The sequence below is a fragment of the Sus scrofa genome, chromosome 3, assembly GCF_000003025.6.
Source record: "Sus scrofa isolate TJ Tabasco breed Duroc chromosome 3, Sscrofa11.1, whole genome shotgun sequence".
Classification (NCBI taxonomy): domain Eukaryota; kingdom Metazoa; phylum Chordata; class Mammalia; order Artiodactyla; family Suidae; genus Sus; species Sus scrofa.
Window position 1 is genome coordinate 4,981,547 of NC_010445.4, and position 25,358 is coordinate 5,006,904.

General features: G+C 57.2%; 1 protein-coding gene and 1 long non-coding RNA gene across 7 annotated transcripts in view; one reads left to right on the forward strand and one right to left on the reverse strand.

Annotated features, from left to right (window-relative positions):
* CYTH3 (cytohesin 3) overlaps positions 1–20,655 on the forward strand; it is a 101,627-nt gene extending 80,972 nt beyond the window's left edge. For all 3 annotated transcript variants that reach the window (XM_021086079.1, XM_021086080.1, XM_021086078.1), the window contains exons 5-13: positions 3,610–3,728; positions 11,253–11,333; positions 12,170–12,282; positions 12,364–12,512; positions 12,655–12,766; positions 17,184–17,260; positions 17,337–17,408; positions 17,489–17,643; positions 17,738–20,655. In XM_021086079.1, the coding sequence (XP_020941738.1) occupies positions 3,610–3,728; positions 11,253–11,333; positions 12,170–12,282; positions 12,364–12,512; positions 12,655–12,766; positions 17,184–17,260; positions 17,337–17,408; positions 17,489–17,643; positions 17,738–17,810 (951 nt within the window). In that variant the 3' untranslated portion in view covers positions 17,811–20,655. The remainder of the gene's footprint in view (positions 1–3,609; positions 3,729–11,252; positions 11,334–12,169; positions 12,283–12,363; positions 12,513–12,654; positions 12,767–17,183; positions 17,261–17,336; positions 17,409–17,488; positions 17,644–17,737) is intronic.
* The window catches only part of USP42, a 45,922-nt gene continuing 41,423 nt past the window's right edge, over positions 20,860–25,358 (reverse strand). For 3 of the 4 annotated variants that reach the window (XR_002342219.1, XR_002342220.1, XR_002342222.1), the window contains 2 exons: positions 22,877–25,076; positions 20,860–21,872 (listed from right to left, as the gene is read on the reverse strand). This is a non-coding gene — a long non-coding RNA (ubiquitin specific peptidase 42). The remainder of the gene's footprint in view (positions 21,873–22,876; positions 25,077–25,358) is intronic. The other variant, XR_002342221.1, reaches the window with a different exon arrangement.

Here is a 25,358-nt window from a genome sequence, read left to right on the forward strand (position 1 = left end):
TTGGAACCCACGGAGGACCTGGCTGCAGACGGATTCAGGCGCTGGAAGGTAGAGGTGGAGGGTTCTTGCCGTGGTTTTGTGCAGAACTTCAAGAGGTCGTGGCACCAGACCCAGCAGCTCAAATGTCACCTAATACAAGTCCCCAGAGGAGAGGAGAGGGGAGTGGAGTGGAGGAAGCATGTCACAGAAATGTTGGACTATTTTAGAACCAGATTGATAGCAGATGCTCAGATTCAGAGGGCTCGCCAGATGCCAGGCAGGATACGTTCTTAAAAGCCCCACAGGCATGGATATATTGAGTCAAAATATCAGGAACTTTGTGGGTAAGAGAAATTTATGAAAGTTCCGGGAGAGAAAGGCCAGATTCTCGAAGGAAAAAACCCAAAATCACAGCAAGCTGATGATGAGCAGTGCCGCATCCAGGACAGCAGACAAAAGAAAAATCAAAAAAGGACAGTCGGAAAGGGGTGTTTCCCAGACCTGGAGGAGCAGGGATTGAGGTCCCCTGCTGAGAGCGTCATCGTCCTTGCTGTCTGACCCGACGTGAACCCAAGGGCAAGAGGCAGGATGCAAAGAAGGGAAGCTGTGCAAAGAGACCCGTAGAACTTAGAGTTGAGTCGCTGTGATTGTTGAAAGAATGCTTTTAAAATTCAAGTCGCAGAACCTCTCAGTATGTAAGTAGCGGCAAGGCAAGGACAGAAAGTAAAAGTTGGCATAGGTTTTCTAGGTGTTGGTACATGAATGGAAGTTTACATGTTTGTTAAAACTGGAGCTCCCTAGTGGCACAGTGGGTTAAGGATCCGGCTGTGTCACGTCTGTGGCTCCAATCACTGCTGTGGCTTGGGTTCAATCCCCAGCCCAGGAATTCCCACATGCTGCAGGCACAGCCTCCCCCAAATTTGTTCAAATTAAGACTCACCACTGAAAATAACCATGAAATAGGATTTGTGAATTATTAGCGTATGCATTTTCTAGGGCTGCCTAACAGATTACCACAAATGTGGTGGCTTCGATCAGCAGAAATTGGCTCTCTTTCAATTCAGGAGCCCAGAAGCCCCATGTGCAGGTGGGGGCGCGGCCTGTTCCTTCCACGCAGCCTCCCCCCTGCGAGCATCCTTGGCCTGGGGCTGCATCCCTCTGGTCCCTGCCTCCCTGACACCTGGAGTGTGACGCCGCCTCTTCTGTCTCCGACAGACCGTGTCTGCAGCCCTGCCTCTGTGTCTGTCCTCTCGCCCTGCTCCTGCGTCTCGCTTCGCCTCTCCGGCGCTGCCAGTCCTTTCTCCTTCCCGCTGCCCCCTCTGCCTCTGGCCATTTGGCTCTGCTTTCTCTTCCGGTCCCTGACCCGGGCTCCCCGGTGGCTCCCTGTGTGCCAGGACCAGGGCTTCAGTCTCTTGCAAAGGAACCCGAGTTTCCCATGGGGCCTCCTTTCCCTTCCTTGTGTGACACTGAAGCATAGAAAGGACTCCCTGTTCCAAGCTCGTTTTCTTTTCTCTGATCCCGAGAGGCCGTCAGCCCTCTCAACGGAGATTCCGAGGCTTCGGGGAGCGTTGCTGGAGAGAGAGAGTGCGAGCATGGGCGCAAGGGAGCAAGCGAACAGGGCCAGAAGGAGGCAAGACCCCCTGTAGCCGTGGCCTTGCTGTGGCGCACAGCACAGCAGCATCCGCCTGGCGCGGGCTTCAGGAGCCGGGCTCCCACCCTCGCCTGTACCCCAGCCAAGGGGTCACGACAGTCCAGGCCAGCGCCGGTGCCCCAGCGCGAGCCTGCACCCCCCAGGGAGCCTCTGCTGCTGCGGTCCCTTTGTCCCAGGACCTGGGGGTCCTCGGACGTCCCCTCTTTCCCCTTGCAGTGTTGGGGGCTGCCAGGGTGTGGGTCCTCAGGACGAGGACTCCAGTGAGGCAGCCGGGGGCCGCTTTGCCTCTGACCTCTTGGCAGGGCTTTGGGGTCAGACTGTGACCCTCCGCCCGGACCGCTGAGTGGCCCCAGCCCTGCTGCTCCCCCGGCCTCCCCCCATCCCTCACTCTGGGCTCCTGGGCCTTGCACCCTGTGAATAAACAGCATCAGCACCACCGCTTGTGCCCCGGGCTTGTTTTCCGGGAATTTGGCCGAGCACAGGTGCACACCTATGATCAGGACGCTCGGGTCCAGCACGTGCACAGCTTCACATTTGGAAGCGGAGGCCAGGTGCCTGGACCCACTTAAGCTCCCACCAGACATGTAGGGCAGTTAATTTAGAATTGTCAGACTTACAGTTTTTTTGGTAAACGCATTTTAAACGTACAGCTTGAGGAATTTTTCCAAATTCACATACTCATGGAACCTCAACGCAGAACAAGCTGCAGCTGCGGAGCGTGACCGGCCCCTTCCGCCGGCCCCTCCGAGGGGGCGACTCCTGGGATATCCGATCCTCATAGGCTAGTGGAGCCTTTTTAAGTTTGCATAGGTGGCATTAAACTACGCTGAGTCCTTGGACTCCTTGTCATGTCTGTGGGTCCGTGCGTGTGGGTCACTGCATCTTGGTCGGCAGACGTCTGTCGTGTGAATATGCTAGAGTGTGTTTGTCAGCTCCCTTGCTGACTGTTGGGTTGTTTCCAGTTTTTAGAACTTCTGAAATAAGGCTGCTGTGGATGTGCCTGTGTCCAAAAAATGAATAGACTCCTTGGATGGATCTCGGGGCATGAGGGAGCCCTGGTCTTGGCCCCTTAGGGCTTTAGCTGGAAGCTCCTCCGTGCATCTGTAGAAACAGCCTCTGGGCGTACAGAGGGCAGAATTCCCTATTCCCACACAAGCTTTGCCAGCCTATACTTTGAAGCAACTCAGAAGCTCTGTCAGTGGTGAATTGTTGCTCTTCCTCTGAGACCGAGCACAGCTGGTGTGGGCCAGGGAGCCCCCGCTGCAGCTGTTTGTCGGCTTCCTCTCTGTGGGTCCCTCGCGTGGGCGGGGTTGGGTCCGCCTTGAGCTCAGGGGTACAGTGACCAGGTCCCGTGTTCGCCCACAGGTAGCAGCACGTCGGTAAGGGTAGTTTACACAGCGGGCCGTCTGCTCACAGCAGAGGTGGCCTCCCCGCACGTGGCAGGACCGAGGTCACGAGTTATCCTCGGCCTTTTCCTTGCAGGCTGGCTGCTAGGGCTCCTGCCGTCACATCTGCGTTCAGGATCAGGAGGAGGGAAGGAGCTGTGCTGCTCATGGGTCGTCCTCTCCGTCTGTCTGACCCGATCTGTTCACAGGGTCGTTTCTAGCTGTGCGGGAGGTGGGCAAGTGGCTGACCGGTGAAGGACGCCAGGAGAGGCGGGCTTGGCCAACCACACGTGACCCGTTCCTCTCAGACACGGGGGAGCTCCTGTGCTGAGCTGCGCACGTTTGGTGTCCTCGTTCCCCTGCCTTTGTCACCTCTGCTGATGCTGAGACGGTTTGGTCGGTAGCCTGCTTGTCGGGTACCCCAGTCACTTGCCGGGAGGAGTGGCAGCGCTTCCCTTGGACGGCGCTGTGCGGTTCGTGATCCTTGCTGTGTCCCAGCCACTGGGGCCGCGACGCTGTAGGTGGATTTGTCTTTGAAATAGAGTCTGGTGACCCTCCTAACCAGTGCCTCCTCCCCGCCCTCCTCCTCCTCAGGGAATTCAGTTTCTAATCGAGAACGACCTGCTGCAGAGCTCCCCCGAGGACGTGGCCCAGTTCCTGTATAAAGGCGAAGGCCTGAATAAGACGGTGATCGGGGACTATCTGGGCGAAAGGTGAGTTCAAGGGCAGTGAGCCGCCTGGCAGGCAGGCCAGCCCGCGCCACGTCGGGGGCTGTCATGTGGGCTCTGGGGGCAGAGGGGCGGGGTGTGCTGGGGCCCCGGGGGAGCGGGCCGAGTCTGTGCTCCTCTGGAACCCTCTGCTCACCCAGGGAATCGTGAGAAAACCGAAAATGCCCCCCTGCCTCTGGCTCCTTGCCTCAGAAAGCATCTTACCCTTCTGTGGATATTTGCCCAGAAATGCCCGGCTCTCTCCCTGTTAGTGGGGGTATGAGGCAAGGGGAAAAGTTTCTGATTTTTTTAAATTTTAACTTTAAGTTTTTAATTGAAGTACAGTTGATTTACAGCGTTTCAGATGTACCGAAGAATGATTCAGTTATACAGACACACACATCTACTATTTATTTATTTAATTTTTTTGTCTTTTTGCTATTTCTTGGGCCGCTCCTGCGGCATATGGAGGTTCCCAGGCTAGGGGTCCAATCGGAGCTGTAGCCACCGGCCTACACCAGAGCCACGGCAACGCAGGATCCGAGCCACGTCTGCAACCTACACCACAGCTCACAGCAACGCCGGATCGTTAACCCACTGAGTAAGGGCAGGGACCGAACCCGCAACCTCATGGTTCCTAGTCAGATTCGTTAACCACTGCGCCACGACGGGAACTCCACATCTACTTTTTAGATTCTTCTCCCTTCAGGGTTCTTACAAAGCAAGGTATTAGTTTTGTAAACAGGGTGCGGCCCGTCAGATTTACTTTCTCAAGCGTCTCCAGTTAAAAGTCCATTTACGCCGCTTTGCAGAGCGCCGGGCAGGGGTCCTCGGTCGCCACACTCCCCGAGTGCCGCTCGGGGAACAGACAGCGGTGTCGCTAACACAAGCCCCGCAGTTGCCAACCAGGGTGGTTTCTGTTTCATTAAAAATACTTAGAGTGCTTCCGGGCCAGGGGTCAAATTGGAGCTGCAGCTGCCGTCCTCTGCCACAGGCACAGCAGTGCAGGATCTGCTCTGGATCCTGAACCGACTAAGCAAGGCCAGGGATCCACCCGTCTCCTTTGGACACCAGTCGGGTTAGTGACCGCTGAGCCACAACAGGACCTCCAAAGAGGAATTCTGGAAGTGAAAGTGCATAGTGGCATGTTCTCTCCTTTTTCACCCAGGATAAAGCTGTTTTTTTCAGAGGTTACTAATTGACAGAACTTGTCACCTGTTATATCCAAGATATGTTTTGACGTTTCTACGTCTGGTTCATCATCTTCATAATTTTCACGTGTCCATAAACTCATAGCTTCATCGTCATAGTGGTCAGGAGAAGAGAAACCATCTATTCTAACCGCTCCATTTTTACTAAATGGTAATCTGAAGCATTAAAACATGAAAGTATTAGATACAAAGACAAAAGTCCAGGTTTTTTAAGTTCAAAATTTGTAATTTTTATGTTACATTATAGATATATAAATTATAATTTAAAAACATGAAAATATGGTAGTCCTTTATATATACAAAATTTATTAATTTAACCAATTAAAAAAAACTTAGTGTTCCCATTGTGGCTTAACAGAAACAAGCCCAGCTAGTTAGTATCCATGGAGATGCAGGTTCGATCCCTGGCCTCGCTCAGTGGGTTAAGGGTCTGGTGTTGCCGTGAGCTGTGGGGTAGGTCACACATGTAGCTTGGCTCCTGTGTTGCTGTGGCTACAGCGCAGGCTAGCAGCTGTAGCTCCAGTTCAGCCCCTAGCCTGGGAACTTCCATATGCCATGGGTGCAGCCCTAAAAAAGCAAAAACAAAACAAAACAAAACAAACAGCAACAAAAACCTTGATCAAAAATGAAAAACAGCACACTTCCCAATGCCTTCTGTGAAGTCAGTGCTACCTGATACCCAAAACCAAACAGAGACATCACAGTAATAAAAGATAGCCACAGACCAATATCTCTTAGGACTACAGAAGCAAAAATCCTTAACTTAATACTGGCAGATCACATCCAGCAACACAGAGCCGGGATTATTCACCAGTATATTGACCCTTGATCAACACAGGTTTGAACTATACACGGATTCTCCTCAGTGCTAAGTACTACGTTTTTCCCGGTCCGTAGTTGGTTAAATGTGCAGACGCAGAACCGTGGAGATGGAGGAGCCCCTAGAGGGCTGTGTGAGATACACACAGACTTTCAGTGGTGAAGGGTCAGTGCCCCCACCCCCCCCACATGGGTCAAGGGTCAGCTGTATTTGCATTATTGGAATGCACAGTTGGTGCAACCTACACAGATCAGCTAAAGTGATGACGCTGTATCCACAGACTAAAGAGCAAAACCAACAGGTCATCCCAATAGATTGAGGAAGGTCCTATGACAAAATTCACTGCTTCGCGGTAAAAACACTTAAACTAGGAAAAGAAGGGCACGTGGTCAGCATGATGGGAGGGGAGGGCGCCTGTGAAAAGCCCGCAGCTTGATGCTTTCCCTTTGAGATGAAGGCTGTGACAGGGATGACTCCTGTTGCCAAAGCTTTCTGTTCACTTCTGGCCAACACAGTTGGGCAAGAAAATGAAATTAAAGACGTCTAGTTTGGAAAGGAAGAAATAAAACCATCTCGGAGTTCCTGTTGTGGCTCAGCGGTAACAAACCCGACTAGGATCCTTGAGGACGCAGGTTCGATCCCTGGCCTCGCTCAGTGGGTCGAGGATCTGGCGTTACTGTGAGCCACGGTGTAGGTCGCAGTCATGGCTCCGGTCCCAAGTTGGTGTGGCTGTGGTGTAGGCTGGTGGCTGTAGCTCCAGTTAGACCCCGAGCCGTGAACTTCCACATGCCACGAGTGTCGTCCTAAAAATCGAAGGAAGGAAGAAAGGAAGGAAGGAAGGAAAGAAAGGATGGAGAGAGGAAGGAAAGAAAAAGAAAAGGACTCTTTTTGTAGATAACATAATCTGGTGTATAGAAAATCCTGCGAAATCACTATGAAACTGTTAGAACTGATAATTTCAGTAAGATGGCAGAATTCAAGATCAATATGCAAATTCACTCATGTCTATACAGTCAGCAATGAAAATGCTAAAAAGGAAAAGCCCCATTTACAGTAGCATTAACAAGGATAAAAATACCAGAGTCACTGATGGCTGCTCGGTGGCTTAAGGGTCTGACATTGTCATGACTGTAGCTCCAGTTTAATCCCTGGCCCAGGAACTTCACATACCCAAGGTGTGGCAAAAAAAAAAAAAAAAAAAGCAAAAGAATACCTAGGAATAAATTTTAACAACAAACTTTTTTACTTTGAAAACCATAACATACTGTTTAAAAAATAAATAAAAAGACCCAAATAAATGGAAAGACAGCCCATGTTCATGGATTGGAAGATTTAATATTGCAGAAATGACAGTACCCTCCACAGTGGTAAACGGGTTTAACATACTCCCTACCAAAATCTGAGCTAACTTCTTTGTAGACGTTGACAAGCCCCTCCTACAATTCACACAGAAATTTAAGGGAGCCGGAATGGCCACAACAGTTTTGGAAAAAGAAGAACAACCTCAGAAAACTTATACTTCTTAGTTTAAAGACAGGCTAAAGCTACACTGATTAAGACAGTGTGACGTTGGCATGAGAACAGATGTACAGGTGGTGGAATAGAGCTGAGAACTGAGAAATAAACACTCAATGTTTACCATCAGATGAGGTGCCAAGACAGTACAGTGTGGGAAAGAATTACCTTTGCAGCAGATGGTGCTGGGACCCCTGGATGTCCACGTGCAGAGGTGCGAAAAGCAAAATGGATCAAAGCCCTAAATGTGAGCACCACAAGTATAACATGCTTAGAAAACGACAAAGGGCGTCATTAAGGAAGTGAGAAGACGGCCCACAGAATAGGAGAAAATATTTGCAGGTCATATGTAAGTCTGATAAGGACTCGTTTCTAGAACATGAAAAGAATTTCTACAGACCGGTCGCAAAAAAGACAGATAATTAGGAAGTGGGCAAAGGACCTGAATAGACATCTCTCCAAAGAGGGTTTCCATACATCGGCGTATGGTGAGGCCGAAATACACACACGTAGGATGCTAAGCACCACTAGTCAGCAGGAAACGACACATCAAAACCATAGCCAGGAGTTCCCGTCATGGCTCCGTGGTGAATGAATCTGACTAGGAACCATGAGGTTGCGGGCTCGATCCCTGGCCTTGCTTAGTGGGTTAAGGATCCAGCGTTGCTGTGAGCTGTGGTGTAGGTTGCAGATGTGGCTCGGATCCCACGTTGCTCTGGCTCTGGCCCTGGCATGGGCTGGTGGCTACAGCTCCGATGAGACCCCTAGCCTGGGAGCCTCCATATGTTGCGGGTGCGGCCCTAAAAGGACAAAAAAAAAAAAAAAAAAAAAAAAAGATAAAAGAAAAAAGTGAAGTATTGATATGTGCTGCAACATGAATTTCAAACATTAAAAACATTATTTGAGAGTCCCCATGGTGGTTCAGCGGGTTAAGAACCCAGCGCAGTCTCTGAGAGAACGCTGGTTCGATCCCTGGCCTCACCCAGTGGGTTAAGGATCCGGCATTGCCGTGGCTGTGGTGTAGGCTGGCAGCTGCAGCTCCTATTTGGCCCCTAGCCCAGGAACGTCCTTATGCTGTAGGCGCAACTGTAAGAATAGGAAACAAAAAACCACGATGATGGCAAAAGAGGCCACAGCAGGCCACAGGTTGTACTGCCCCATTTTCTGTGACGTGCTCAGAACAGGCGCACTTCCAGAGCCAGAGAAGGCAGAGCGGTGGCCTGGCGCTGGGGAGCGCGGGGATTGGGAGATGCTGCCTGCGTGAGGGGAGCTCTTTTGGGGTCCCGAATCTGATCCAGAATTGCTCGCCATGATGGCCGCACAGGTGTGGGGCCTGCTAAATATACAAAACCCGTGGAATTGTGTGCTTGAAACAGGTGAATGCTCTAGAATGCAAGTTGTGTTTCAACAAAGCTTATTTAAAAAAAAAAAAGAACGGAAGGGTCCCCCGGGTGTTCCAACACCAAAGCTTAACAGGACAGCGTGCCAGGAGGGTCCGCGTGATTGGCTGTCACCCTCTGGCGGGGGTGGGACAGTGGAGATTGTTGACACCACAGCATCCGTACCCCGTGCAGACCGAGTCCAAAAGCAGGACGTCCTGACCCCGTGCCAGGCGCTGTTGTAGGCACTTGGGTGGTGTTGGCGCCTCTGCTCATGGAACTGTTCTGGAGCAATACAGACAGTGTGCCACCCGCAGATTAAATAAGAAAACCCTGTCATTTGTCAGAAGGTGATCGGGGCAAAGGGACGGTGGCGGGGGCGTTGGCGGAGCTGGGGAGCGGGCTTGCAGCAGTTGTGACGGGCTGGTCATTTGTGTGAGGCTGCAGGGGCAGGCGGGGGAGCGGTGTCCAGGGTGGGGAGGGACATGGGGGCGAGGGGGGCTCTCGGGGGAGGGAGGACGTGGACTGATGGCTCCTGCAGCACATGGTCCACGGCGCAGGGTGAACAGAGCAGCACAGTGGTCTCGGGGGCCGGAGAGGGTGGCTCCAGCCAGGCTGGTGGCCGCCAGGAGGCGAAAGGCGCTCGGACTCTGGGTCTGGGGTCTAGGTGAGCCGAGGGAAGTTCTGGCAGGTTGGGGGCGGTGGTGAGAGGCTCAAGGCCTTGGAATCGCCTGGAAGGTGGATCTGCAGGCAGCAGAGACAGGAAGCTGGGGGGCAGCGGGTCCGAGGGGCAGCCAGCCAGGCTGGTGGGCTTGCGAGACCTAGTGGCCGTGCAGGTGGAGCACTTGGGGTGAGGTGTGGCTGCAGACGGAGCCCTGGTTGGGCACATGGGCGGCGAGGACCTGGAGGGGGAAGGGCTGGGGCAGGGGGTTCACAGCAGCGGGACCAGAGCAGCCTGTGAGCCCCGAGCCACTCCTTTCCGGGTGGGGCGTGACGGACGACCTCCATGCACCCCAGGGCCTCGGAGTCCTCCCAGCCCAGCTCCCTGCGATGGGACCAGCCGCCTGGGGACTGCAGTGCTTTGCCCTCAGCGCCAACTTCAGAACAGCCCACTGCGCTGGGTCACCAGGCTGCCCTTGCCACGCACATCTGTAACCTGGTCCACCAGGTCACCGCCACCCCCACCCCCAGTGTTCCCTCTGCCAACCTCGCTCCGCCTTTTCAGCAGGACATGAGCTGATGGACACGGTGTGGGACAAACCAGGGCCCAAGGCACCGCACCGTCGTTCCAGCGGGCTGTGTGCTCGCTGTTCCCCGGGAGGGACTTCTGCACAGACAGGGCTGGAGCCCTCTGACAGCGGCCTGACGCCTGCCACCAGCTCAACCCAAGGGTGGGGGTGCAGGGGGAGGCGAGGTTGGAGCACCCACTTGGTGCAGGGGCGTCTTGCCACCTCCAGTTCTGTCATCAGCCCTCGGGGTGGGTGACCTCCCTGATGTCTGCTCCTGTGGAGGTGAGCACGCTTGTCTTCAGGTGAGGCCTGCTCTGCCCTCCAGGTCAGTCCCCAGGGCCTGTGGGAGCAGCTTGGAGTTAAAATTCCAGTGAGTTGAGTTGTCGCTGTTGTGTCATTTCAGTTTTGTTGTCACAAATTTTGACCCTTTTTACTGAATCCTCACACTCAGTTTAGTTTTTAAAAGCTCGTTGTTGGAGTTCCCATTGTGGCTCAGTGGGTAACGAATCCAACCAGGAACCATGAGGTTGTGGGTTCGATTCCTGGCCTTGCCCAGTGGGTCGGGGATCCAGTGTTGCCGTGAGCTGTGGTGTAGATCACAGATGTGGCTCGGATCCCGCATTGCTGTGGCTGGGGTGTAGATTGCAGCTGTAGCTCTGATTCAACCCCTGGCCTGGGAACCTCCGTATGCCGCAGGTGTGGCCCTAGAAAAAGACCAAAAGACAAAAAAAAAAAAAAAAAGCTAGTTGTTAGTATAAGGCATCACTTCTCTTCCAAACGTTCCTCTCTGAGCCCCATACTCTCTGGCTTCCCAACTGGGCGAGCTGCTTCCCCTTCTGAGCTTCCTGACCCACCTGCGAGGTGGGGATGAGCTTGGCGCCTGCCCTGTGATGATTTCGAAGGTCGAGGCTGTGCACCAAGCAGCTGGGTTGGTGCCTCACAGCTCAACTCGGGGTGGTGAGGGGTTCGGAACTCCTCTGGCCGCTGGGCTCTAATTTGGGGTCTTACTCTGGCTCCACCGGTTGCGAAGTACTCTTAGTATCTTGCCTTAGTATCTTTGCGCTAAGGCTGAAAACAAACACAGAATGAACAAGGCCTGAGGTTTGAGTCATACATTAAAAACCAGGAAAACTTGCTTTAGGAATTGTCTTTTAAAATGATGGGCGCAGGGAATGATACAGCACAGGAACTGTATCTAGTCACTCGTGCTGGAACATGATGGAGGGTAATATGAGAGAAAGAATGTATATACAGATATATATGCTGACTGGGTCCCTTTGCTGTGTAGCAGAAACTGACAACATTGTAACACATCGCTAACGTCAAAAATTGAAGTAACACGCGGTGAGGCTGTGCAATACATTTTTTTTTCCTAGGGATGAATTTAATATTAAAGTTCTTCAGGCGTTCGTGGAGCTCCATGAGTTTGCCGATCTCAACCTCGTCCAAGCCTTAAGGTGAGTGTTTCATCACGTGCTGGGAGGACCCGCCAGGGAACCGGGGTGCAGCCGGCCGGGCCTCTGCGGGAGCATCTGCTGCCCCACATAGAAGTCAGGCCACGGGTGCCCTGTGGCCGCTGGTCCTGCGTAGAGTTCGTAGTTGCTTTGGGGTCTTAGACGTTTCATGATACTTGGCAGTTGTGCGTGAGCTGCCTCCCCACTCTGCACGGGCTCTCGGTGCTGCCCCGGCACCGGCCCCCTGAACCCCACATTCGGTCTGGAACACCAGCCGCGCATGCGCCCGGGAGGGTGCGGGTTTCCTGCGGTCAGAGGCCGCTCTGGTCCCGGTGTGTCGGCAGCATTGTCCGGCCCTGGTCGGCCCTTCTCCTCTGCGCTCTGCCCCAGCCTCCGGTTCCTGGCACCGGGGGAGGTGGCAGACTGACCTCGTCGCCCTGTGCTCAGCGTGGCGGCCCCGGCCCAGCAAGGCGCGGATGACTGACGGGTCGGCGTACCGCAGCCGGGGTGGAGGCGCTCTAGATGCAGTTTTTTGCAAACAGTGTCTCAGGGACGTGCAGGCCTGGAGAGCCTGGGGGTTCCGTTCCGGTCACCCACCTGCCTCTGGCCCAGAGCCGCGGGGGTTCCGCCACGCTGCTGCAGGTGGCGGGTGAAGCGCAGATGGGCCCTGCCCTCGCCCCGCTGCCTTCCCTCGGCCGCCCGCGGGTCTGCCTGGCGCCCGGCAGGGGGAGCGCGCGGTGCTCTCGGGGCGGCGGGGGGACCCGAGGCGCCCGGCCTCCCTCCCGCCGGGCGGGGGCGGGGGGCGGCGGCGCCACCTCCTGGCTCGCGTTTCCCCGCAGGCAGTTCCTGTGGAGCTTCAGACTCCCCGGCGAGGCGCAGAAAATCGACCGCATGATGGAGGCGTTCGCGTCCCGCTACTGCCTCTGCAACCCGGGCGTCTTCCAGTCCACAGGTCGGTGCGGGGGGCCGGGGGGTTGGCGCCCAGGGCACCCTTCCGGGCGCGGCTGACGCCCCTCTGCCTGACTCCTTCCAGACACGTGCTACGTGCTGTCCTTCGCCATCATCATGCTCAACACCAGCCTGCACAACCACAACGTGCGCGACAAGCCCACGGCCGAGCGCTTTGTCACCATGAACCGCGGCATCAACGAGGGCGGGGACCTCCCCGAGGAGCTGCTGCGGGTGAGGCCCCGACCCCCGCGCCCCCCCGCCCGCCCTGGCAGCGGCAGCCTCTGCCCGCGGCGCCAGCTCCTGGCCCCCGCGCGTCCTGAGCGGGTCCCCCCCACCCCGGCCTCCGCCCACCGGGCGCCTTCCCTCCTCGCAGAACCTGTACGAGAGCATCAAGAACGAGCCGTTCAAGATCCCGGAGGACGACGGCAACGACCTGACGCACACGTTCTTCAACCCCGACCGGGAGGGCTGGCTCCTGAAGCTGGGTGAGCGGCGCCGGCGGGACCCGAGCCGTGGCCCCTGCGCCCGCGGCAGCAGCCCCCGCGCGGTGCCTTCCGAGCGCCTCCCCGACCAAAGGCGGAGCATCCCAGGCCCCGCCCGCCGCTGCCGCCCGGTCCCTGCGCGGCCACCGAGGCCATCCTGCCGTGTCCGCAGAGTAGCGCCCGGCTGCACGCAATGCACGTCCCAGAAAACGGCCCCCTTAGCGTCCGGATCAGCCCGAGGCAGTTTTCTGTACAAGCGCAGGCGCCTCGACCTCCGCGAACCTGCGGCCTCGCTTGGTTTGGTGTGGCTGATTTTTGATGCGTGGTTTAAATGTGCCTTCTTGTTGTTTTCCTTCTGCCTGTGGCTCCCACCTTTCTGTTCTGTGACGGGCTGTCCCTGCTTGTTCTGCGTTAGGAGGTACGTACCCAGTGGCTTCCTGCCCCTCTACCAGCTGCTCCTTCCTCTCGCTTTCTCTCCCTGTCCGTCTGTGTGAAGCTCTGGCTCGGCTGCCATCCACCCGGCCCTCGTGGCTTCCAGCGTGCTGGGGTCAGCTCCTCCTCCGCTGCAAGGCCAGCCCGGGCTGGATGGGGAGTGAGGACCCGGAGGCGTTGTGGGACACCCCCAGGGAGCAGGCTAGCCCCTGATGTCCCTTGGGTCTGAGCGGTAAGACACCTGACAGCCAGCTCCACCGCTGCAGCGTCGCCGTCCTGCTGGCCAGGCAGTGCACGTGGGATGCCTGTGCAGAGCCCAGAAACCTTTGAAGGGCTTCCACCACTGACGAAAAAGTAGGGTGCCCTTTCTATTTGGGGGCAGTTTTAGGAATTGGTAGTGGTTTTTACTGGTGGGGGTGGGATTTCTGCTTTCCTGCGACATCAGAGCCTGAGAGATCTGACAGCTGCGGGTCACCCGGGCACCTTGCAGGCGGATCAAAGACACAGGCCTGTGGGAGTTGTGGAGGTTCTGTCTCTGAGAGAGGATAACCACGCGGCAGGTATAGGGGTGTGCAGCGAGGCGAGGCTCTTCTGAGTTAGGGTCTTCCTCTGACCTTTTTCTGGCTCTCCCCAAAAATGTGGAACCCGGGAGTTCCCGTCGTGGCTCAGTGGTTAATGAATCCGACTAGGGACCATGAGGTTGCGGGTTCCATCGCTGGCCTCACTCCGTGGGTTAAGGATCCGGCGTTGCCGTGAGCTGTGGTGTAGGTCGCAGACGCGGCTCGGATCCCGCGTGGCTGTGGCTGTGGCTGTGGCGTAGGCCAGCGGCTACAGCTCCGATTCGACCTCTAGCCTGGGAGCCTCCACATGCTGCAGGCGCGGCCCTAAAAAGATAAAAGACCAGAAAGAAGAAATCTGGAACCATAGCCCTGGACGTGAATGCCTGAGTAACCTCCCAGACACTGCAGGTCTGCATCCTCGTCCAGCCTGTGGCCCCGGGGTGAGGGTGCGAGCAATGTGCCCAGAAGAGCAATGGCCCCTTCCCATTGCTGTGTCGCCAGCTGGCGCCCTTTGTGGTGACAGCACAAGCCTGCCTGGCAGCTAGTGTGCCCTCAGTGCCAGCAGGGATGCGGCAGGCTCTAAATATGTGAAACAGAGGCACAGGGCTTGTTTCCAGCCTGTTTTCTGGTTGAGCAGACAAGCGGGCCACAGCGTCGGAGCACAGAGCGCTGTCGGGAGCTGGGGGCTGGTGGGGCCGAGTGGCCTGGGGTCTGCTGCTCCCTCGGCCTCACGCTCCCGTCTGAAGGGAAGGCGTGGTGCGGCTGACCTCGTTAGGGCCACAGAGCCAGTGATGGTGCAGTGAGAGCTGTTAGGGCCCTGAGGTTGCAGTCTAGACACTCGTCAGGCTGCTCAGGAGGGTCCCTGGGCGTCGGTCCAAGGGCCGTGGAGGCGGCACAGGAGAGGGAAGCTGACGTGGAGGGGGTGTTGGGTTGGTCCCGGGTTCGGCACCTGGACAGGGGGCGGACATGTGACCCCGGGCCCCCCAACAGGGCGCACCGCCTGGACACGGGCAGAGGAGCCAGAATGGTGGCCACGCACGGGCTCGGATCGGAGCCCAGGCCACAGCATGACCTTGCTTGGTTGTTGCTCAGCATGAATTTAGTCCTGGGGTGGAAGGCACTTCACAGAGCGGGTGCTGCTGCTTCTCGGCAGCTCGGTAGACTCATGAGGCCACTGTGCTTGGAGAGTTTGGGGGCCGTGTGTGCAGACAGGAGCGAGGTCAGAGCCGGGCTGTGGAGGAGGGACCCCGGCTGCAGGTGAGCAGCCAGGCCGCGCCGTGTGCAGGGCGTCTGCCTGGTCACAGCTATGAAAGCAGCGGGTCGTTTACAGAGAGAAAGTGGGTGCCTGCATGGTCAGAAGACATCAGGCTTCTTCCCGCAGGCATGGGTGTGTGTGTGTCCCCGGGCCCTAAAGCCCAGCCACGAACACGTGTACGAGCAGAGTCTCCCAGCAGCGAAACCTGCGGGGGCTCGGAGACCAAGGGCATCGCCCTGGCCCTGCCAGGCCGGCCACCGCCTGCCCTGAAAGGGCGCGGGGGCGGGGGAAGCTCAGGCCATCCCGGATGTCACAGCTCCGTCTCAGTGCCTGGGGCCCCAGCCTGCAAGGCTTTCTCCCTTGTGTCCAGAACCGGACCAAGGATTGTGCTTCTGCCACGCTGCCACTGCACTTGGGAGCAGTGAGGCAGGAGCCTCGGTGCAAAGAGCCAAGAGGCCTTCCTGGCAGCTGGTGATGCAGGATCAGTAACAGATAGGGGCCCCGGGGGTGACAGCACACGCAGGTACCTCATGACCCACGTGGACAGATGGCCAGTCCAGGGCTCCTGGAAGATTCTGAGAACCTTCTTGTGGGGCTTAGTGGTGAGAAGTTCCCAGGAGGAGCCTGGCCGGGGGCTGGCGAGTCAAGCCGGCGAGTCCAGGGCGCCGATTGAGGGTTTGGGTCTTAGGCTGAGAGCAGTGGGAGCCGTGGGGGCTTCAGGCTTGAGAGTGGGGTCAATTTCTTTTTTCCATAGAGGCCCCGGGCTGCTGTCTGGGGGCAGCTGGAAAAAGGCCTGGCCTGGTGGCTGACTCCTTCATGGCCTCAGGCTTGGGCAGGTGCCGCCTGCCCTCCCTGGAGGGCTTGGGGCTGAGGCACGTGCCCCGCAGTTCTCCTGGGCTCCCTCCCCGTGCACTTGGGGCTGCTCCATGCCCGGCCCAGTGCTGGGTCGTAGAGGCCCCGGCCGGTGGGGAGCAGGAGCCCAGCCCGGGGTCAGGAAGACGGGCTGTGGGATGGAGACCTTGGGGAGACGGAGGCCTGAGGGGGGCTCAGAGTCCTAGGGGATCTTGGGAGGGGCGTGGGTAGTGAAGTGGGGGAGCTGGGTTGTGTGGGTGGGGGCCTTCCTTCATGGCCTGGCTGAGACCACTGTCCCCTGCCCACCCCGCCCTCCGCAGCCTGGCCTGCTTGTGGCAGATGTCTCGTCAGTGACACAGGGATGAAGACCCCTCCAGTGGCAGTGAATCCCCAGCGGGGGCTCCCTCCGTGCAGCGGGGTGTTCTCGTGTCTCCTCCTCCCAGACCTCTGAGAGCCTCGGCCCCCAAGGCTGACCTTCATGTCCCCCCCATGTCCCTGTCCTGGTTCCCCAAGCGCACCTCGAAGTAGGGAGCAGGTCTGTGTCCTCGGCCCCGAGGGTCCTGCCTGCCCGCCCGGCACAGAGGAAGGGGGGCTGGACGCTGGGGCGCCGCTTACCTCGTGCCATTGATCCGGGCATCTGTCGGCAGGCGGGTTTTGTCTTTTAATTGCTGTTAATTTTTGTTTTTAAACCTCACGTTAGGAGCAAGGACTAGAAATTGAAGCCAGTTTGTTTCTGCCGAATATCTAAGGGTAAAAGATTTTCCTTTCCATGGTGTAGGGAGAGTAGCTGCAGATGAGCCGTGTGTGTGTCTGTGTGAGTGTGTGTGTGTTGTCTGTGTGTGTCCTAGATCTTGTTAAGAGATTAATTCAACCTAATAGTCCCCTGGGCCCAGGAGTCATGGATTTTGATGGATCCCAGGGCCACCCCAAGCCCTCAGTAATGCGAGATTAAGCCCTGGGCAGACCTGCAGCCGCGCTGACTTCATCCTGTGGTCATTTCCATGTGGGGAAGTGAAGGCCATTCATCTGGACCAACTGCAGGAGGCAGATCCGGGAAGCCTTGGGTCTGCTGGGCGCCGCGCAGGCGGTGGGGTGCATGCGGGCGGCAGCCAGGTGCCCCTTGTCCCCGGGTGGGCAGGGGGGCGAGGCCGCACAGCCTGGCCGGCATCCGGCTGACAAGGTGGGGCCGAGTGTCTGGCGCTTTCGCGAGGAAGGACACTGCACCCCCAGCTCGGCCCCAGGGGCGTTCCTGAGAAGAGCACTAGCTTGGGGAGGCCGGGCACCAGCGCTGCGCTGACTCACGGGGTCCCCCTGCTTTTAGGGGGGCGCGTGAAGACCTGGAAGCGGCGCTGGTTCATCCTCACGGACAACTGCCTCTATTACTTCGAATACACGACGGTAAGTGCCTGCGGCCGCTTCCCCGCCTCCGGGCTTGGGGCGCCGGCGCGGCTGGCTGAGCGCCTTTGTCCCCCAGGATAAGGAGCCCCGGGGCATCATCCCGCTGGAGAACCTGAGCATCAGGGAGGTGGACGACCCCCGGAAACCCGTAAGCCGCCCGCCCCCGCCCCCACCCCGCCCCGCTGGGACCCTCCGCGGCGGCCCGGTGACGCCGTCTGTCTCCTGCAGAACTGCTTCGAGCTTTACAACCCGAGCCACAAAGGGCAGGTGATCAAAGCCTGCAAGACGGAGGCCGACGGCCGGGTGGTGGAGGGCAACCACGTGGTGTACCGCATCTCGGCGCCCAGCCCCGAGGAGAAGGACGAGTGGATGAAGTCCATCAGGTGCGGCCCGGGGCGGCCGGGCGGCGGGGCGGCCGGACCGCGGGCCCCGGGCCCCGGGCGCCGCCTCACGCGCTTCCCGTTCCTCTGTCCCCAGAGCCAGTATCAGTAGGGATCCTTTCTATGACATGCTGGCCACGAGGAAAAGGAGGATTGCCAATAAGAAGTAGCGCTGGCCTGGCCCCAGCAGGTAATCGGAGAGCCAGACCCCACCGCACAGCGGGCCGGGCGCCTCCCGCCACACCCCGGACCCGCGCCCGCCGCCCTGCCGCCCCGCGGACGGCGGCCCCCGCTGCTCTCGAGGGTCCTGGCGCCTCGTGTCGTCCCTTCTGCCGACCGCCCAGCGCTCCCCCGCAGCGGAAGGTGCCCGAGCGCGTCCTTCTCCAAGTTTCGTCCAGCGGCCGCCCCGGTGGTTCCGCCCGAGCATCCGCGCGGCAGAGGCAGGGCCGCACGTGCTCCTTCGCGGCGTGTCTGTTGTTCCGAAAGCCGCTGTTTTGTATCATAACAGGAAAGGAAAAGCAACCACTTTTTTATTGAGTTTTTTTTTTTTCTCAGATATATGGTATTATAGCTTTTATATGCCTTTTTATATTCTGAAATTATAATGAAAGACCCTTTCTAACAGTAGTATTTTTAGAATGGCAGCTATAAATTTAACTCCTGGACACAAGTATATACTGTGCACTGAGAACAAGCTACATAGCCGCGTATGCAGCCCGTGGTGGGGGCCGCTAGGCTGGGGGCGCCCTGGGGGACCTCCTGGCGGAGGGAGGCGAGGCAGCGCTAAGGCCAGGCACTGGGCAGGGCTGCAGGTGTCCCGTCCTCTGGGACCCTTCCGCTCAGACGGTGTGGTCCCAGTGACACTCTCTAAAGAGGCAAATGATCACGTTGCAGCTTCGGCCTTTTATCTTGTAACCGCTGAATCCACCGCAGCCCCGACGTCTGTGTCGAACCACAGGGAACTGCTCGCGTCTGTGTCCGACGCCCCGGAAGAGCAGGGCCGTGTGGGTCCCTGAACTGGTTCGGGCGCGCCGTGGCCACTGTCCTCACTGTTTAAAACCTGTTGGCGAAACAAACGCTTGTAAGAATGTGACCACATTTCTTACTGTGATGAGTAGACGCACAGGTGAGGGGAGGTGATGGATCTGACTCTGTTTTCAGAGATTGACTCTCCCGTCACGAGGAGGGCGAGACCAGGCCGGGCACTTAGGCTTTTCTGTAAATAGTTTCAAACTCCACATGCGCCCTGGTGGTGGGACTGGCGAAGCGCCGCGGCCGGGTAGGGGCGGGCGGCACTGACCGAAGGACAGGTGCTCAGCCCGCGTGGGGGGAGCAGCCTGGAGTGTGGCCCCGGCACGTCGCCCAGCTGGCCCGGGTGCACAGGTGGGCGGGCGAGAGGCGGTGTGCTGGGCCATTCGGGGAGGGGTGGGTGACAGCTTTTTATTGGGAGCTTTATTTCTGCTGCCGGGACCCCCTCTTGCGCTTGTGGGCCCTTCCGGTGGCGGGTCTCTTCTCCACAGGACCTCCTTCCCTTCCCCTCCCCCACGCGGGCACACCTCAGTTTGCACACCTGCGAGGTCATCCCCTGGAAGCCAGGTCCGCACAGCCCTCGGTCTGTCCGCACTCACACGGAAGTCTAAAGAGCAGAGGGGACCGTTGCTGAGAGCTGCCGCCACGCTGGGGCTGAGCGGCTGTGGGCCCCCGGCCTGGCCTCGTGCGGCTGACCTGGCCGTAGCTTTAAGTCACAGTAGACTCGGGGCGGGGGTGGGGGGGGGGACGGACCACTCTCCAACATGCATCAAACTGATCTTTTCCGGTCGTTCCCAAGCTCTTAGCCGTTGCTACTGTACTGATACCTCACATTGGAAACTCTGGCTTTGAGAAAGACAGGTCGGCAGGTGTCAGAACTCGGGCTGCGTCAACGGATGCTGGCCAGACCGCAGGCCACCCTGCCGGTGGCGACCCCTCGGGCTGGCCCCGCCCCCGGCACTGGGGGTGGCCCTGGCGCCAGCTAGATGGGTGTTTTGCGGGAAGCACCTTCTCGCCTTTGTCTGACCCAGGTAGGACCCGGGGGATGCTGGGCTTTCTGTCTTGCAGGTTTGCCCCAGGGTGGGGTTGGGAGAAGTGAGTTAAACCCCCCCCCGCCCCGTGAGAAATCTGACCCGAGGGGAGCTTCCCAGAAAGACGCAGACGACTGCGTGCTCAGGATCTTTGTTGTCACTTGCCATCGGAGTGTTGGTGACATCCTAATTCCAGGTTCTGTGGCGACAGTGTTAACCTGAGAGGCCTAAGCTGTCACCTGCCGGGGCAGGGCTGTGTGGGCGGGTCGTGGCCAGCGGCCGCCCACCCGGACCTCACCGAGCTGGCCTGTCCTCCTCCTCCCCCGCGCCGGTCTGCACTCAGTGCTTGAATGACCTGCCCCCGCTCTGGCCAAAGAGTTTTCCTCCAGAGACCAGGGGCAGGAGGCGGGGAAGGGGGTCCCTGCCCGGGAGACCCGGCTTCCAGGGCCCGCCCGCCCGCCGCCCTTAACCCAAGGTTTACTTGGCCGACCCTGGACCCAGACAAGCCAGTGTCGTCAGGATGTGGAACATATTTGAGCAGTTTAATGTGGTACCAAACGGAGTCCGAACAGGAGCTGTTCATGGGTGAAGCAGCATTTAATGCTGCATATAAAGCAATGCATATTTTTCGAGTTAAAATGCATATATCTACATAGATGTGCTTTGCTAAGAAGTTAGGTCTGTTGTAGACCAGAAACCACACATTGTGATTTCTTGTTTTATTTTTTTCTTAGAGAACATTTCTATTGACAGTAAATATAGTTAATATGTAAATAATGTACATATAGATTGATTTCTGGAGTGCTTGTTCTTCATTGTATAGACTCCCACAAGGCGCATGAAGAAATAGCCTATATTGACATTTTGCTGTAAAGTGAGCAGTAACGTTGCAGGGTGTGTGGCTGTCAGACTGCAAATAGTGTGTTCATTAAATAAAAACACGCTGTTAAAACAACACGGCCTATGACTGGCTTCTTTAAAATAAGGAGACTCCCCGCACCCGTCTGGGGTCTGTCTGTACCTCCAGTCTGGGGCCGAGAGCCCGTGGCTTGTGCCCTGGAGATGTTGAGACAGTGAACGCAGAGGAAGAAGCCCATGAGCAGCGTCGGTGAGTAAATGGGGAAAAGAGCGGGAAAAAATAAATGAAAAAGACACAAAAAAGGTTTAATTTGCTGCCATTTATATACTATATAAATTTTCCATGCTGTATATTTACAGTGGGGCAAGTGCTTTTTTAATCTTTAAAAAAACAAAGATCAAACTTCTTTAGACATCTCTGAACAACACAAACTGTATAAACCATACAGATTATTCAGATACGAACTGTATCAAATACAGTTTTCCCCACTCCATCTCCTGATGCAGGACCAGTGAATTATAAGTGTATCACAGTTTGATAGCATATCCATATTAAAAATAAAATCACAGTATGATTTTGTCTGTAACTAGAAACTTTAAGGGACCAAGCCGACAACTCAGACTCCAATATCATAGTCAAGACAAGAGACACTGTATAAAAAAGTTAGGTAATAAAAACATACTGTAGGCCTTACAAATAATGTTTGGATTATACATTCATAATGTAAATACGCATCATAACTGGTAAATTGATTGGAATAGTTCCACGAAGTTCAAAAACAGAACTTGTCTATAAAATACATCTTCAAATCTTGAATACAACTAAAATATGAAGCAAATTAGTTTCTAGTATCAGACATTACAGAAAACAGACTGCTCTCAAAAGTCTCATTGAGAGCGTGTGAATCTTTAAATAAGTTTTTAAATTAAATATACACACTGTCAGTTTGTACTTTTAATAATTCCATGGTGTCCCGGCTGGTCTTGCACCGGCTAGCTAACTCGGAGGAGCGTTACATGGAATACGAGTGATCAACCTGAGTCTGTGATTAAGCAGCATTTGAGATGTTCTAGTCCAGGGCGTTATTTCAATGTGATTTATATACACAGTATTTTACAGTGGTCAGCAGTTGTAGAAAGTGTTCGTCCATTTGGAATAAGGGTAATTAAGAAAAGGTAAAAACTAAAAAAAAAAGTCCTCCATGGTAAAATCTGTACAGTATTTACTAAAGAAGCACCACGCAGATTTGAACAAAGTTATTTTCTCTATAATTTAAGCTGGGTTGGGGATGGCTTCTGTTGAACACGTTGAATCTGAAAGACAGCAGGCAACAGGCGTTAGTTAGTTAGTCGGCCAGAGGCAGGAAGTTGGAACAAAGGGCCCAGGGAGGTCCCCCCACCCCGGCACCCACCCGGGGCGGGGGGTGCGGGGGGGGGGGCACTCCTCTTCCTTAGGCAACCGCCCTCCTGAAGGGCAGTCCAGGAACCAGGCGGTTCTAAACGCAGGAGCCCAGGCAGCTGGTGCCGCTCCCTCGAGGAGGGCGCCACCTGCTGGGCGCGGGTCCCGCCCGCCGGGCCCCCGCTGCGCTCGTCCCGCCCTCTCCTCATTCCTGACTCGGGCGTAGACCTGGCCCGGAGCACGCACTGGCCACGGGCGTGAATCAGCTGCGAATTAATCTGCAGACGGTTCCGGACATCCATTTAACCCCCCCTTTGCTGAAGTTACCCGTCTGGACGAAACTGCCTTCCCAGAGCCCAGGGGCTGGCTGGCCGCCCCCGCGCCCCAGCACGTCAGGGCTCACGCCACCAGGTCCTGCCTCCCAGGGCCGCCGAATGAAACCAGTGGAAAATGACACCCCACGCCTGATGTGCTCCCCCAAAGCGCCCGAACCTCAAACAAAGCCAAGTCCTAGTTGTCTGAAGCAGGCCTGAGATCTAGCGAGGCTAGGGCTCCAGGCTGGGCACGGTACCCACAGCTGGGGGAGGCTGGGGGTGCCCGGAGCTCAAGGACGGGTGGGCGGGGAGGGATCTCCTCGCTCAGGCCAACTGGGAGCTGCGTCTGGGTTGAGGCGATGGCTTCTCCAGCTTTCAAATGTTTATCAAGTGACTGTTGATTCTGAAGCTTCAACCTTCCCTCCTTTTCTTACCAGGAGGAGGGAAGGGAGCGACTGAGTTCAGGGACCCAACCCTCTCCCCCGCCCGGGTAGCGGCTCCGTCTCCCTCTGCTCCCAGCGCCGCCCGCGGCCCAGCGCTCCTCTCTGGGGCCCCCTGGTGGCTCCCCGAACGACTAGGCAAACAGACGTAGGCCGACAGCTTACCGTAACTAGTGAATTCTTTGCTCTGAGGCCAAGTTTTCAATCACCTAAAAAGCAAAGGTTGGGAAACAGATTTTAATGATGGTTTTACAATACGTTTAGGGCCTATGCTCTGTGTGCATTAGGTAATCACACTTAGGACCAGTTCTCAGTAGCTCGTTGCCTGAAATCAGTCCTACATGAGGAGGAGCACGGATGAGCTGCAGCTCTGAGTTTTACTGAAAACAGTTCATGTGATGCCTGAGGGCCGCATCCCCACGGAAACAGCCCACTCTCACCCCAGCAGAAGGCATTTGGGCGTCAGGCAAGAACAGCTCTTAGGCCAAAGACACTGAGTTCAAAGGTGCCAGAGAACAGGAGTCTGAAAGAGGTAAATGGTCAAGGGACCAGGACAGCAGACACACAGGCAGGCAGAGTTCCGTCCTCCGCCCCCCCAGAGATGCTCGGCCTGGGGGCCCTCGGTCAGCTCACAGCACAGGTGCCATCACGTCCAGGACAGGAACAGGGCCACCACCTGACCCCAGACACGCAGCCGGACTACCAAGTGTCCGCTGCTGGGGTTCGCCTGCCACTCTCCCTCCCCTGGGGCCGGCTCTGTGGGCGAGCTGGTGGCCTCAAGCGGTGCTCCTTGCAGGAGACCCGCAGGGGGAAGGGATGATTTTGGCCAAAGCGCAGAATCCCTGCAGGCCCACTGCGCACACAGAGCCCTCGCTGCTTCACCCCAGAGGCCAGGCCCCTCCCCCAAATCACTGAGCCGTTCGTGGGAACCAGTGTGCAAAGGCAACAGTGCGCAGAAAACACACAGCACGCAGCCTCTCAGCTTCCTTTTCCTGCTTGACTCTTCCCACTGGCTCCCAATGCCGCCAGCAGGGCCCCCCCACCAGGACACCCACCCTGCACGCTCTGCTCCTCTCACACCAGTGTGCTGCGGGCCACCTGTGCCTCCAGCGACAATCGAGTGACTGTGGCCGAGGGGCGGGCCTGCCCCCTGAACACCTGGTGCCTCACCCAGGTCCCTCACAGAGGGGAACCTGGGGACCTTGGGCATCCAGGGCTAGGTCAAGGTCCCGAGGGTGCACCCCAGCGTCAGGGCGGGGGTCGGCAAACCCATCCCCGGACGACTCCGACGCTGGCACAGGGGACGGGCGGGCCAGGCTCCAGCGGCTTTACTGACGGTTCAGTTTCAGGTGAAAGGAGACCTTCTCTGTACTTTTCCAGCCTCACGGGTGGGCTACGCAAGCGCGGGCTACGCAAGGGCGGCCTCAGGCTGCAGTCTGCTGACCCCCGTTCTTGGGTCCCACCCCCAAGGCCCGGACACATCCTCCCTGTCCCCTCCCCCACCCATCCTTCCAGGGTCGAGGGTCACTGGATCAGCCAAGAAAGTTGGGGGGGGGGCGCTGCTTTAAGTGCACAGGGGAGAAAAAACTAGGAAATTACGAAGGAAGACAATGCCTCGCAAAGCAGACAAGAACCCCGGATGCCAGCGGCCTGTGCTAACCCAGCGCTCGGAGCCCAGGCCCCATGGCACAGTTGCCTGGCCTGGCAGGAGGCCCACCGTGGCCGCCCAGGGAGCTGGCCACCCAACTGTGACCATGGGTTCTACGCAGATGCTGGAGGCGCAAGGATTCGGGAGAGAAGGAACGTAACCACAGAAACATTTCTATCAAAAATGACTTAAAACCAAAAGTTCTGGTCCACAGACGCCCAGAGCCACAAAATCCAGAGGTTCCCTGCCAGAGGATCTGCTGGGCCCAGCTGCACGGAACGCAGGGGCACGTGAACCAGCCCGACGGCCCCAGGCGGGCGCGCCGGGCAGGGGCCCTAGGCCTCTTCCGCCCCCTGAGCCGCCTGTGCCTTCTCCAAAGAGTTTCTAGCTCCTGCCTGCAAGGGTGCCCGCTTACCCTGGCCACACTCAGACAGATGACACCTGTCAGCCCTGCTTTCCATCCGTAAATGTTTTGTTTTCTCGCGGAAAGGTCCAGCCCCTTCCAGAGGCAGGCCGTCCGGGAGCGGAAAGGCGCCGGCCGCCCTCCGGAACCGGTCCACAGTCTGGCAGCTGGCGGCCTTGGGCAGGGGCGCGTCCGCAGCTCTGACAAAGTCCGCCGATTTCCGTGAGTGTCTCTTCTTCTTCTTCTTCTTCTTCTTGTGTCTGTGGAGGTCGGCCTCAGAATGTGCTCCCGAGAGGTCGGAATCCGGCTGGTGCCTGCGGGAGAGGAAGCCAGAGCTCAAGCCCCAGGAGCGACAGACCTCCTCGCAGAGACCCGACGGCTCCGGCTCTGAGCCGGACCCGCCCCCGAGTTCGTCCTTGGGCCACCCAGGGGACGCGCGCGCCCCCAAATGCGTTGTTTCCCCTGCCGACATTTCTCCAAGGCTGGGGCCACACATGTGCCCACGTCCACCTTGCCCCCCGCCGCCCTCAGCTTTGTCAGGAGGTGAGCGAGCTGTGGGCAAACCACCCCAGGGAGTATTTGGCCGCCTCTTCCCG